The following is a 13,632-nucleotide window of genomic DNA, read 5'->3' as shown; positions in this document are numbered from 1 at the left end:
AATCCTTACAAACCAAAGCCTAGCAGAAAAGCCTAGCTGTACCTGACGTACCAATAGAGAGAGGTCTGCCCACACTGTCCTGGCCTCTCCCCTAGCAAACTGTGAACAGAACTACTGCCAGTTAATTGAAATTACCTTACACACCTCGTTCTCATCAAGACTGTAGCTCTCCTTATGACAGATAACTTTTTTACTGAGTAGAAAGGTGACCCTTAGTAATTCAGCGTATGTGGTACAAAGTGTGCACCCATACTAATGAGTTTTATATTCGGCAGCTTTAACGTTTGCTTCCATGCCCAAGTAAGTGCTGCAGATTTAAAGCAGAGTTAACTGGACTCCTGAAACCATACAGACAAAACCTCAAATGAGGCAGCCCGCCCACACCAACCAAAACAAGATGTTGCTGTAAAAAATACAGTCTAAAACTGTAGTACATTGCCTTTACATGGGTTAGGTGGCTACTTAGGTTATCAAAACCTGTGCAACATCTTCAACGTTGAAACTTGAAGGAGGACTTCTCTGTGAAGAGTTTCAAACTGTGGAATAGAACATCCTGGTGATCCCTTCACCCACAAGCAGAGACTTCTTGATTTAAAAGATCTGTCCGGCATGGTTCACTGACACACAAATTATCCGCCTGTCTGGGGTTGTTTAACAACTGTACTGATAAGATCTCCACTTTAGGTCTCCTGAAGTAAATAAAATAAACCACAAACCTCTCTAAACTGCAGCAGCATAAAAAGACTGTGTTTTGCTAATAAGTAAGTTTGTTGGAGGCCAAAACAGCTGGCAACTTCCAAATGAATTCAAGCTAAAGGAAAATAAACTGAAGTCACAAGTCTGTAGGTGGAGATGTTCAATGGCTGGAAACGCAACGTGTGAACCTTCAGGTGAAGGGAGAACAAATCAAGATGAAAGATAAGCAGAGCCGTCAAGGAATCCCGAGTAACCCAGACACGCTGTGCAAACCGAAAAGCACTGCTGGAAGCCAAGAACCAGACCTTGGATCTCACACTACACATCCTCAGTCTGTGATTTAGGTGAAGCTATGCATCTCCTCTTTAAGGACATTCACTGTATGCTGGGATCTGCAGCACCAGAGCCTGAATTCAAGTCTTCCGCTGCAGATAACGCTTTCCAGGACCAGCAGAAAGCTATTTTCAAGCTCTCTACCTAAAAGCTATGCTCCCTAAAATGAGCAGAGCGAAATACATCTCAATGTCATTCGCTTTAATACCGGTTGAACTCACCAAGCTTTTTGTTTAAAGAACGTTTGTTACCCAGGTATAAGACATAACTGCACATTAATAGAAACGGCACTCACTGCACGCACAGAAAGCTAAGGAAAAAACTTAAAATGGTTACGTAAAGACAAACTGCATTGCTCACCCTTATGCAATGAACTTGAAGACAGCTGTGCACTTTTAACCCAACAAAACTACTTTCCCCAGTTGCCCGGAACCCATCACAGATGCGGGTCTGCACTGCACCATCCTCAATGCCTGAGCAGCCAAGACTTTCCCAAAGCACGTTCATCCCCAACCGAGGGCAGCTCTCCGCGGGTTTGCAGAGGGTAAGTACTTATGCAGTTGAAAAAGTTAAGAACATTTTCTAAAGTCTCTCCCCATCCTTCGGTTTTGGGGAAGAAGCGCTACCATAGCCTGGGGAAGTGTTTCTTTTCTCTGTATTTGCATGAACAGACATAAGTTTGTCTACAATTTCTTAAGCAATCCCAATTCCATGCAACACCCCTGGAAATATTTGGTAACAACAGTACAAGACACTTCTCAACAAGACTGTCTCTTTCCAACTACTGCACTCCCATCTCCCAATTAATTTTCCTAACACCTCAACAAGCAGCTTTAGGGGTTCCATGTCTGCTCCTATTAGGAATTAGTCGATTCCCAGCTCCTCTGCAGCAGCAAACAGTCGTGAACTAGAGTTACGTCAACCGGGAGGGATGGAAAACCCTGCAAACGGCACAGAGCGGGGGTCCCAAGCAGTGAGACCCTGGGCTTCGGGGAGAGGGGGTCCCAAGTGGGGAGACCCTGGGCACTGGGGAAGCGGAAAGGATCTGAAGTAGGAGAACGCCAGAAGTGGGGGTTCCGAGTAGAGAGACCCTGGGTACCAGGGGGCTACTGGGGGGCTCAAGTGGGAAGGGGGGTCCCGAGGAGGGAGACCCTGGGTACCAGGAGGTTACTGGGGGGGGGGGGGGGGTGTCTCAAGGTGGGGGTGGGGGGTCCCGAGCAGGAAGACCCTGGGTACCAGGGGGCTACTGGGGGGCTCGAGTGGGGAGGGGGGTCCCGAGCAGGGAGACACTGGGTACCAGGGGGCTACTGGGGGGCTCAAGTGGTGGGGGGGTGGTCCCGAGGAGGGAGACCCTGGGTACCAGGGGACTACTGGGGGGCTCAAGTTGGGGGGGGGGGTCCCGAGCAGGGGGTCCTGGGCAGTGGTGAGGGGGAAAGAGTCTGAAGCGAGGGGACCCCAGAAGCAGGGGGGGGGTGTGTGTGTCCAAGTAGAAAGACCCTGGGTACGAGGAGGGATGGGGGGGAGGGGGGTCCAAGTGGGGAGGGGGATTCCGAGCAGGGAGCCCCTGGGCATGGAGAGGGGGGTCTGAGCGAGGAATCCCCGGCCACCGGCGGGGGGAAGGAAGGGAGATCCCAACAGGGAGACCCTGAACGGTGGGGAGGGAGGTTCCAAGGGGGGAGACCCGGGGCGGCGGGGAGGGGGGGGGCCCAGAAGCGGAGGGTCGGGGTTGGGGGGGGGTGTCCCCGGGCAGCGGGCAGGGGAGGCGCGGGCAGGGGATCCCCGGGCAGCGGGCAGGGGGCCGGGGCGGGGGGTATCGGGGCCCGAGCAGACCGGGCCCAGGCCGCCCCCGGGCCCCGGTCCGGTCCGTACCGTAGATGGGCCGCAGGCGGCGGTCGTTGGGGTCCTGCACATGGCCCCGCGCCGCCATGATGAGAGCGCAGAACGCAGCGCGCAGGCGCGGGGCGGGGCGGGGGCAGCGCGCGGGGACCCGGGAACCGCTCCGGGAACAGGGAACCGCACCGGGACCCCGCACCGACACCGGGGACCCCGGGTCGTGATCCTGACCCCGGCGACACCACCCGGGACCCGCACCGCCAGCCAGTCCCCGCGTCGTGATCGCCACCGGGACCCCAGCGTCGCCACCGGGTCCCCAGCATCGCCACCGGGTCCCCAGCATCGCCACTGGGACGCCAGCATCGCCTCCGGGTCCCCAGCATCGCCACCGGGTCCCCAGCATCGCCACCGGGACGCCAGCATCGCCTCCGGGTCCCCAGCATCGCCACCGGGTCCCCAGCATCGCCACTGGGACGCCAGCATCGCCTCCGGGTCCCCAGCATCACCACCCGGTCCCCAGCATCGCCACCGGGTCCCCAGCATCGCCACCGGGACGCCAGCATCGCCTCCGGGTCCCCAGCATCGCCACCGGGTCCCCAGCATCGCCACCGGGACGCCAGCATCGCCACCAGGTCCCCAGCATCACCACCCGGTCCCCAGTATCGCCACCCGGTCCCCATCATCACCACTGGGACGCCAGCATCACCACCCGGTCCCCAGCATCGCCACCGGGACCCCAGCATCACCACCGGGACCCCAGCATCACCACTGGGACCCCAGCATCACCACCTGGTCCCCAGCATCGCCACCGGGACCCCAGCATCGCCACTGGGACCCCATCATCGCCACCTGGTCCCCAGCATCACCACTGGGACCCCAGCATCGCCACTGGGACCCCATCATCGCCACCTGGTCCCCAGCATCACCACTGGGACCCCAGCATCGCCATCAGGACTCCAGCATCACCACCCAGTCCCCAGCATCACCACTGGGACCCCAGCATCACCACTGGGACCCCAGCATCGCCATCAGGACTCCAGCATCACCACCCAGTCCCCAGCATCACCACTGGGACTCCAGCATCGCCACCCGGTCCCCAGCATCGCCACCCGGTCCCCAGCATCGCCACCAGGACTCCAGCATCGCCACTGGGACCCCAGCATCACCACCCGGTCCCCTTCCCCGTGACTCGAGACCCTCCCCACCGCCCGGTCCCTGCACCGTGACCCGCGGTGCCCGTCTCCCGCCGTGCCAGCCCCGGCAGGCATGGCCATCGCCACCATCGCCGCGGCCGAGAGCCGGCTCTGCGGGAACTGGTAAGGACTGAATCCGAGCAGGGGGCCAGGAGCGCTGTGGAATCCTGGAGAGAGCTGGTTAACAACAAACATCCAACTTATAAATACCTAGGGTGCGGGTTTGCCTTCTCGGGTGTTACTGTCATAAAGGGGTTTTTCCCAACCGTTACTCAAGTTGCTGACTTAGCAGGCAACGAGGCAGAAATGAAAGTGTTCACATAGAAACCAAGGCTTGGTTTTCTGTGATGGAGGCTTGGAGTGCACGATTCCAAGATTTCCTTTCGCAGTGGTGTGGTCAGAAGCAGGGATGTAAGAACAGGAGCAATAGGCAAGTTGTTTCTCTAGGATAACAGGTCTTTGGCAGAGCCGATGCTGTAATGTGTTTACTGATGTTGTCTCAGCAGCTGCATTTTGAGCACAAGAAACTAAAGACATTTGCTATTTTTTTCTCAAACACACATCGCAATCGAGCGTTTTCTTGCCACATCAGTCTGGTTTGTGTGCAGGCAGAGAGCACGACCGGTTTGGGCGCTGCCGTTGGATTGTGTCGCTTAGCCGCTTGGCCACAATCATAGAATCGTAGAATAGTTTGGCTTGGAAGGGACCTTCCAGCCCATCCAGTCCCACCCCCTGCGATGGGCAGGGACACCTCCCACTGGATCAGGCTGCCCAGGGCCCATCCAACCTGGCCTTGAACCTCTCCAGGGATGGGGGTGTTTGTAAGCCTTGCAAGATAGGAAAACGAGTATCTTAGGAATGAGGTGAGCAGGGGAATTTTGTCTACAAAGTAGTACAGTTGCTGCCGTCCTTCTCTGAGCAGATCAGCCTAGCAGGATCTGTTATTTACTTTTTCCGAGCGGAACACTGTCTGACATCTCATAGCCAAGTTATTTTCAGGAAGAAGCTTTTATCTTCTCAGATTAGTTTATTAACTTGAACCTGGTGATAACTTGTTTATGCTGCAAAATTTATCTTTCACATAAGGAAATAAATTCACCTCGATTTTATCTTAATGCTGTGTGAAAACTGTGACCTTTGCCTGCTCTATATGTTAATATCCCACTTATAAGGAATGTGGAAGCCTGGTTGGGCTTGCCTTTCTCTGTAATTACTCATTTCTCTAAACCATGAATTCATAGAAAGCTTTCTTAGGATTCTTTTTTTGTTAGGAAAAACTACTTAAAATTGTTGTTGATGTATTTTCTGAAGAGTAACCTCTGACTTTCTCGTAGCAAAAAGGATATTCCTGTTGCTAATTTCATCGTGCATGAAATCCACTGCAGCAGAAACATCGAAGTATGTCGCCACTGCAGTGAATTGATCCCAAAGTCAGAAATGAAGAACCATATTGAGTCTGAACACGTGCAGGTGATAACAAATTTCTCCTCTAAAATTGCTGACTCCTCTGGCAACTAATCTAATGAGGTCTGTTTGTTGTAGGTTACCTGCAAGTGCAGGATGAAGATAGAAAAATGCCTCTTGAAGGATCATGAGGTTGGTGGACTTGATGTTCTTAGACACTGGGAAGATACTCTGGGTTTTGTCCAAGCACTGCTGGAGCTTTTCTGTCGCAAGACCTGGATTCCAACCTGTGATTGCTGCATCACTTTTACTGAAGCGTGCTTTCTAAATTCACAGAATGTGAATGGAACAGAAAGTGGTTGGAAACTCCCTTGCAGTGGTGGAGCCTGCTCAGGCCCTCTTAAAAAAGGGGTATCTGTGATAATTGGTGGGTTTTGTCCTTATTAGTGAAGAAGATAAAAAATGGTATGCTGTTTCAAAATACAGAATATTATTAACTTGACTTTTTTCATTCCTTTATCATTACACCTTTCTGACTCTGCTGCAGTCATTACGTGAGTTTTAATAACTCATTGTGTCCAAACAAGCTTTTAAAGTAGCTTGTAAAGTAAACTAAAATGGGACACAGTGGGATTTTCTGAGGTTTTGAATCTAGCTCTTGGTTGTCCCAGGCAATCTTGTTACAAATGTCAGTGCCTCCCCTTCCTGTGGGCTTGTTTAAAGCCAGCAGTGCCACATGAGTCTGCTTATCAGTGGGGAAAAAAGGATTGTTGTTGTAAATATGTCCAGTTCAAAGCCCTGGAACCAGTTTATCCTGCACGTTTGCGGGTAATGCTCTTTGTTTTGTTTATAAGGCAAATAATGGTGGATTATTGCAGTATCTGCAAATGTAACGTGTATTTCATGTTTTTAACTCCTTTTGAAGGGCAACTTACCTGTCATTCCATGTAGGATAAAGAATGTGCAAACAATTCTTGTTGAGTAGGAAATGATCTGTAAGTCTGTTCCCTATTGCACACTGAAGTGTTTTTAGCAGTACTCAATGCAATGTGATTAGTACTGGATGTCAAGACCGTATCTCAAAGCTGGCTTCAGCAGGCACGTGAACCTGCTCTCCAAGTGTTAGAGCCTTAAAAAGATTGTTGTGAGTCTTCGGAGCTCTTCAGCTGGCATGTTTGTGACTGCGCAGTTTATACAACGTGTTGTTCTTAAATTTCTTACGTAGGATCTTATTTCAAGCTACTCTTTAGTGGAGCTTTGGATGTGGCTAAAGAAACCATCGATCACTCTACTCTTAAGCAAACCTTAGAACCTCCTTCTAGCTTTGCCTCAGTCTCCCATAAGTGAAGAATAATCCCTCTGTCTTCTTCCAGGCGTCAGCGTGCCCTCTGCGTCCTGCTGTCTGCCGGTACTGCGACATACAGCTCGCTTCCAACAAGCTCCAGGACCATGAAGTTTACTGCGGAGCCAGGACCGAGAGATGCGGTGGGTGCAGCCGTAACATCATGATGAAAGATCTGAAGGAGCATCCTGGAGTCTGTGGGCAAGAGGTGAAACCAGTAAGAGGAAGCAGAGCAATGCCTCGCTTTGAGGATGAAGATGCAGATTTGCACGTCCTTCGAGACATTAGAAACCGACTGAGATCAGGTAACTGTGCTGGGCCCTTGTGGAGAGTGCCCGAGGCGATAGAAAAGCAGATTGATAGCGGCTCTGTAGGAGCCTAAACACTTAAGGGCATTAGCAGAAGAAATCTTTCAGCAGCACAAGGAAATCAGAAGTGAGGTGAGGTGTAGAGGAGAGTAATAATTGGTCTCTAATTTTACATTTGGAAGCATGCTTTGATCCAAGTATAAGGCTTTGTAATTGCTTTCTGTGATAATACTGAATAATGAAAGCTCCACAGGCCATGTCAGTGGGACTATTTTACTGTGGAATAGAGCTGCAAAGGTAAAAGCCAGCTAAACAGAGCTACCCAGTGCGAAAGCCCAGTCCACTGCCTGTTCTTTTGTCTCAATTGCTTCAAAATGAAATTGCCGTTGTTTGCTCGCTGCAAATTCTGGCTGGTTTTGCTTAGCAGCTGTACTCCTCTACTTCAGGGAGGTAGAGTGGTAGGTAAGATCTGGATGTGGGTTTATCTGTGTAGTGCTTAACGTTTCTGCAGTAACACTCTGGGCATAGCTGGGGCACTTGTAAATGCTTCTGCTCTCTCCTAAGCCTCTCATCTCGTACCTCCACACACCTAGCACAGACCCTTTTTGTGAGTGTGCCACAAAACCTAACCCTGGTTTTCTTCTCAGTGTAGCTTTCCTACCAGAAAACATTTCATGGTTTTCTTCTGTACATGTACGATTCCCAATGCAGTATTGCTAAAAGGAATTTGTTTTCAAAGCTGAATTGTCTCACCCTTGTAAAAGGGACAGGACTACAGTGTATTAATTGGACCTTGTTCACGGCGTAGGTCACAGAAGGTTCCTCAGGGACTTTGTAAAGCTCCCACGAAGCTTAAGTTCAAGCTTTTGGAGTAAGAGGAAAAACTTCCTTCTTTTTCTCCTTTTTAGCTTGTTACAAACAAAAGTAGGATGATGCACAGAAGAGAACTGTTTGTTGCAGACTTGATGTTCTCTCAAACTTACTGTATTTATCTTTTGAAGAGGATGAACTGGAGCAGCTGGAGAGAAATGAAGACACTCATTCTTCACTTCATGAAGAGTGGAACGTGGATTTAGACTACGCGTTGGCTCTCAGCCTGCAAAATGAGAATAATAATCCTTACAACAATATTGGAGCTGAAGTTCCCAGTGACTTCTGGGAAAACTACTACACCAAAGAGTCAGTGCCATCAGCCTGTCTTAATGAAACAGACACGTCAATTATCTTCTCCTGTGACTCTTTGGGGTCTTTTAGCACATCAAACCACGTAAAAAGTAAGTCTAAATGCTCTTGTGGTGTTTTGGTTTTTTTTTTCCTTAGAGTTTGAGGAAATGGAGAAGGAAAGCAAGGATTCTTGAACTGGGAATGTCAGAGATTATCTAGGTAGTCTGAAATATCAAAATGAGTCTCTCTGAGACTCCTGCTAAATCATTTTTAGATACAGAAGATTACACTTTCCGCAAGTACCTTTCTTCCTTCCTTCTTTAAATTTGGTCTTCTGCTCCCTCAAAACTTAGCAATATTAGTATTTAAAATAGTTTCTTTCAAAGAGGTGTTACTAGAGCAAGACAGCAAGGGAAGGAGAAATAAAAACTACAGTACATCTCTGGCCTCAATATAAGGTGAGGGATGTGTAACAGCTGAGCAGGTGCAACTTTCCTGTTGAAGAAGACATGATAGGAAGGGAGGATCTGGGGGACACCTGACGTGCCAGCTTATTTGGAAGGGAGAAATGGTACTGAAGGATTAGCTGGAGGCTGTAATGGGCTTTTCTTACCAGACCGTTGGCTCTGTCTGTGACCCCAAACCATTGTTCTCGCTCTGGGTGACGTGGATTTGCTTCTGTGCAATTCCACAGTGGGAGCAGAGTAACTGTTCCCTTAGTGTTTGCTTTGGCTGCTGTGCTGCGGCATAAACAGGAGTCTGTTGCTCAGGAACTTTAATGATAAACCAGTGGAACTACATCAGACTTCTCGGAGGCAGAGAACTTAACTGTTACATCCTTTGCAGACAACGAGATCATCATGTTGCCGTGTGAATTTTGTGAGGAGCTCTTCCCTGCCGAAGATCTGATTCTTCATCAGGTTTAGTACTTTCTTGTATTGTATCTGGGGGTTTGCAGTAAAGACGCTTTTCTGCTGCTGTGACTGGAAAAGGCTGCAGTCCCTCCTCGGTGATACCGTGGGAGTGCTGGCAATTTTGCCTTTGCAAAGCATGGTTTTTAAAGTCTCTCTCTACTCAACAGGAGAGCTAATTTTTCTGTGTTGCTTGCATTACAGACTGGTTGTAACCCAGCAAGTGCCTTTGCCTCATTCAGTAAGAGAAGCATTTCTCCAAGTCCACAAGAATATGATGGTCTGCGTGCTCTTGGGTCCAAAAGCTGCAGGTCTCTCTCTTCGTCCCAGCCCCAAGCTGTCCAGGCAGATGGAGACATTATGATTCCCTGTGAATTTTGTGGCATCCAGCTGGAAGAGGAGACAGTTTTTCATCATCAGGTACTGAACAGAACTTGATCTGTTGTGACACATCCAATTGTTCAAGAGCTGTGCCAAGTCTTGCGGCCTCCTCTTGTGATGTATTTCAAGAATCCAGGTAACTGTCCCCTGCGTCAGGATCTTCTTACATGAAGCCTCTTGGGACCCACCTGAAATATCGTGGTGTGCTGAGGCTCTTTCTGAAAAATAGCAAGTATTTTGAAAGCTCTTGCCATGAAAACTAAACAAAAGGCCCTAAAATTTCACAACATCAATGTCTGACTTATGTATAAAAGCTGTGTCGAAAGCAGGATGTATGAATCACAGCCAAGGTGGGAGAGGAGCACAAGTGTAGAACGTGTGTGGGCGAGAGAGGAAGCAGACAATTTGGGCTACGAATCTAGGAGGTGGAGGAACGTCTCAGAGGGTGGATGTAACGAGAGAGAGAGAAAGGCTAAAAGCAGGAACATATCGGAAGCTCAGCTGAGAGAGAAGTGGTGGGGTTAGGAGTGATGGGTGCTGCAGGGCGCTCGCTAAACAGTCATGCTTGACACAGAGGAGAAGTCCCAGTAACTGTAACTTCCCATTGCAGTTGGCTGGTGGGAGATTTTTTCTCTCCCCTTGCCCTATTTAACTGGTTTGGCGATGCAGACTTCGAAGAATGGTTAACTGCCAGCTCCTGCTATTTTGGTGAAGTTTGTGTGATAAGGACCTGTTAAGAATTAATGATGGGAGCTGAGCTGCAACAATAGGGTTTGTTTGCAAACCATGAAGCGTTTAAAGTTGTGTTTTCCACTTACTACTCCTGATAGCTAACAAAGGTTACAAATGTTTTCCTTTCTAGTACATATTCTTCCAGGTTTGTGTCCTTTGGGTTTCTGTCTTCCTGTTTCGTTATTCTTTGATGTAACAAGGAGAGCCAACGGGGCACTTCTGAGGGCAGCAGGGCTTGGAAATTGCTTTAAACTTGAGCTTTGTCCTTGGATTTGGTTTTTCTGGCAGCACTGATACCAAGATGGTATCGGGAACACGATCAGAATTGTAGCGACAGTTCTTCAGGGCTGCTCTCCCCATGCTCGGGGCTGGCTTTGCGGGGTCGTTGTTAGGTGTGCGAAGCAGAAGGCTGAAGAAGAGAATGTGTGGCTGGTGGCTGGCTGGCAGGGAGGCCACAAATCCAGGGTGGGTCTGTTCAGCAGGGCCGGCTCACGCTGCCAGTTCCATTTTTGCATAGATCCTGTGGTAGCGAGTGATTCTTTCACAGAGCTTAGAAATAGAACATGTGGGCGGCTGCAGGCACTGTCTGCCTCTTCCTAAAAACAATTCCCTGTTAACCCGAATCTTCCAGAGGGACGATGCTCTGCAGTGTTTTCACAGAAATAAGTCTGAATGAGCTGTCATTTAAGCAAGGGAACGTGTGTTTTGCTTTAGCACCATTGCGATCTGCGCCCAGCCAGCCCAGCAGCCGGCTCGGCGTCTCAGCAGCTGCTGCCTCCTCAAACCAACAGAGAGAGAAGAGAAGCGCCAGAGCTGGCTCGGAGACGAATCAGGCATCAAGGTGAGGCCAAAACACAGACGCACGCACACTCTTTTCCTTCACATTCGTGGGAACGCTGGGCGTGTTCCAGGCTGAACAGGGGCTCTTGCCCTGTTCTGTCCCCGAAATTTAAAAATCTCCAACCCCATCCTGTTGGTGCAGTATTAAACAAGAAAGATTAAATCCCTGGAATTCTTTATCTTCAAAGATCCTGGTTATGAAGCTGTATGCTGCTGGAATGGAAATCAGATCCTGTTCTGTTATCTGAGCGCAGCATTTGGCTGCAGGAAAGCTGGGGAGGGGCTCTTGATCAGGAACTGCAAGGATAGGACAAAGGGGACCAGTTTTAAGCTGAAAGAGAGGAGGATTGAGAGGAGATGTTAGGCAGAAATGTTTTCCTGTGCAGGTGGGGAGGCCCTGGCCCAGGTTGCCCACGGCAGTGGTGGCTGCCCCATCCCTGGAGGGGTTCAAGGCCAGGCTGGATGGGGCTTGGAGCCCCTGATCCAGTGGGAGGTGTCCCTGCCCATGGCAGAGGGTGGAAGAGGGAGGGCTTTAAGCACTGTGTTCTTATCCTCTCAGGAGATGTTTCTCCTCGCTGCCTGGAAGGCTTTGGGCAGCAGCGCCTCAGCGATCCCGCACGAGGGACCAAGTCACTGAATAATACGGCAAATGCCAGGAACGCAGCGTTGTCCTCTTTGGTGGGAACCAGCGATGCTCCTGACTCAAGAGGGAAACCCAGGAAAGTGGCTGGCAACGAGGGAAAACCGAACAGAGGTGCAAGAGAATCTGCAGGAGGCACAACAGCACATGCGAGACCTACTCGGAACTTTCATTCAGAAGCTTTCACACCCAGCTTCTCAAGAACTTCTCCAACCCAAGCAAGGTAATGCCTTTGTCTTCTGTTTTGAGGAGCCACATCGGGCACGCCCTACAGGATGAGGGATCAGGGCCACCGGGTGAGCAAGTTTTGCTCCAGGCACTTTCTGCTTTTCAGATGGCAACAGCCCAAGAGCAGCAGTGTGACAAATCTCCTCTGGTCCTATGCCTCGTGTCCTTATGTTGTAAATCTGGATTCCCTCATAGCTGCTTGTGGCTGGAAGGGTTTCATTAAATTTAATTTGACTGGTGCTTAGTTGAGTTTTGAACAGCAGATGTAGGCTTTAATATCAGAGTGATGGAAATGGTCACTGGGAACAATGTCAGTGACAGCTTAGCTTTTCTCTTTGCTCTTGAAGAGTCTGGTTCTTCTGCTACAAAGGAATGGGGTCAGGTTCAGGAGAAAAACAAAGGGATTCTTCCAGAGTCTCCCTGGTGTGAAGGGCCCGTTTCTTCAGCAGGAAGAGCGCTGAAAGTGCCCTTGTTGTTCTTCTACAGCGTCACCAGTGGAGGAGGAAGGAGCCTTGGGACGGCAGAGGGTCCAGCTGGTGTCAGGCGCAGGAACACGAAGGTAAGGCGGCCGGCACGAAGCAGGAGAGCCGTGCTGGGCTCTGTGCTCTGCTTCTGAGAGGACGGCGTGGGGCTGTTACCCTGGAGCTGGTGCCCAGCTGAGCCCTCCAGCTCCCTCTTTTTGTGAGGGTTGTGCCAGGACGATGATCCTATTTCCATCCTTCCTGCTTCACTGAGGTGTTTGTTGGTTGCTTGTTATCAAGTACTCACTGAATGCAGCATTTTAACTGGTTTCCCCCCCTTCCCTTTAGGCAAAAGCCCAGAGCCCAGCATCTGATGACCCAGAGAAGTGATCCAACACCTATAAAACACATTTAACACTCTTATTATGCACTCTAGTGCTTATTTACCTGACCGCAAGTCAATTCCTGCTTCGCTGTCAGTGAAGACTTTCTACAAATTCCACTTGTTACAGGCAGTTGTTCTGGTTTCGCTGGGATGGAGTCCAGGTCCTTCCCAGCTCTACTGCGCTTTGCATTCAGTAGAGTATCGCTCACACCTATTGTTTGAGTTGACCATTGTGATCAATTTATCGCGCATCACTTGTTTTGTATATTCTATTATTGTTGCGCTTATTCTCTCCTCCGTTGGCCTATTAACCAGTCCTTTTCTCAACCCACCACTTTTCCTTCTTTCTTAATTCTCCCCATCCCACCACGGAAAGGGGGAGCGTGAGCGCAGCTGCATGCTCTTTGCTGCTGGCTGGTTAAACCCACGACAGCACCAATTGCTTTCTAGCTAGAGCTGCACGTATTTTTAATTTGTGAGCGTATCCTACAGGTTTTTACTTCTGTGCTCTCTCCTATCACCGTGTCCCAAGACGGCCCCTACCCTCCTGCCTTGGGAAGAGCCCCGGGTCGTGCTTCCGTGTTTCTGAGACCCAGGGAAAGAGAATTTTGGATGTACTGAGTCTGCTGCACCAGACCCAGGGGACTGGCGTTGCTCATGGATAAGCTCCAAGCCCGTGGCTGTCTTGTAAAATGCTTTTTAACCTTGTTTTAGTCTGTGCTTTTTAAATTCTTGTAATAAATTTTATCTACTGCTGTCCCAAGACTTTGTGAAGTAAAAC

The 13,632-nt window shown here is 49.9% G+C and overlaps 3 protein-coding genes across 3 annotated transcripts in view; 2 read left to right on the top strand and 1 right to left on the bottom strand.

Annotated features, from left to right (window-relative positions):
* Positions 1–2,975, bottom strand: part of NAA25 (N-alpha-acetyltransferase 25, NatB auxiliary subunit) — a 26,680-nt gene extending 23,705 nt beyond the window's left edge. Inside the window, exon 1 of the mRNA XM_069871238.1 lies at positions 2,899–2,975. Within this exon, the coding sequence (XP_069727339.1) occupies positions 2,899–2,956 (58 nt within the window). The 5' untranslated portion in view covers positions 2,957–2,975. The remainder of the gene's footprint in view (positions 1–2,898) is intronic.
* On the top strand, positions 2,955–4,050 carry LOC138728142 (B-cell CLL/lymphoma 9-like protein). Its single transcript, XM_069871245.1, has 2 exons — positions 2,955–3,082; positions 3,183–4,050. The coding sequence occupies exons 1-2, from the start codon at positions 2,955–2,957 to the stop codon at positions 4,048–4,050; spliced, it is 996 nt and encodes a 331-aa protein (XP_069727346.1).
* TRAFD1 (TRAF-type zinc finger domain containing 1) lies at positions 4,046–13,632 on the top strand. Its single transcript, XM_069870883.1, has 11 exons — positions 4,046–4,178; positions 5,390–5,525; positions 5,598–5,651; positions 6,833–7,106; positions 8,111–8,383; positions 9,120–9,193; positions 9,389–9,604; positions 11,012–11,138; positions 11,697–12,000; positions 12,492–12,564; positions 12,815–13,632. Exons 1-11 carry the CDS (start codon positions 4,129–4,131, stop codon positions 12,854–12,856), a joined length of 1,623 nt encoding a protein of 540 aa, XP_069726984.1. The 5' UTR covers positions 4,046–4,128; the 3' UTR covers positions 12,857–13,632.

The sequence above is a fragment of the Phaenicophaeus curvirostris genome, chromosome 17, assembly GCF_032191515.1.
Source record: "Phaenicophaeus curvirostris isolate KB17595 chromosome 17, BPBGC_Pcur_1.0, whole genome shotgun sequence".
In the NCBI taxonomy this organism is placed as follows: Eukaryota; Metazoa; Chordata; class Aves; order Cuculiformes; family Cuculidae; genus Phaenicophaeus; species Phaenicophaeus curvirostris.
The sequence above is the reverse complement of the archived record's forward strand: the minus strand, read 5'-3'. Positions and strand labels throughout refer to the sequence as shown.

Bases quoted from the DNA above. Each gene is read 5' to 3' on its own strand.
- LOC138728142 (XM_069871245.1), top strand. From the start codon at position 2,955: ATGATGAGAGCGCAGAACGCAGCGCGCAGGCGCGGGGCGGGGCGGGGG. The intron at 3,083-3,182 runs GTGATCCTGACC...CCGGGTCCCCAG, and splicing joins GACACCGGGGACCCCGGGTC to CATCGCCACCGGGTCCCCAG.
- TRAFD1 (XM_069870883.1), top strand. From the start codon at position 4,129: ATGGCCATCGCCACCATCGCCGCGGCCGAGAGCCGGCTCTGCGGGAAC. The intron at 11,139-11,696 runs GTGAGGCCAAAA...TTATCCTCTCAG, and splicing joins GAGACGAATCAGGCATCAAG to GAGATGTTTCTCCTCGCTGC. The intron at 12,001-12,491 runs GTAATGCCTTTG...GTTCTTCTACAG, and splicing joins ACTTCTCCAACCCAAGCAAG to CGTCACCAGTGGAGGAGGAA.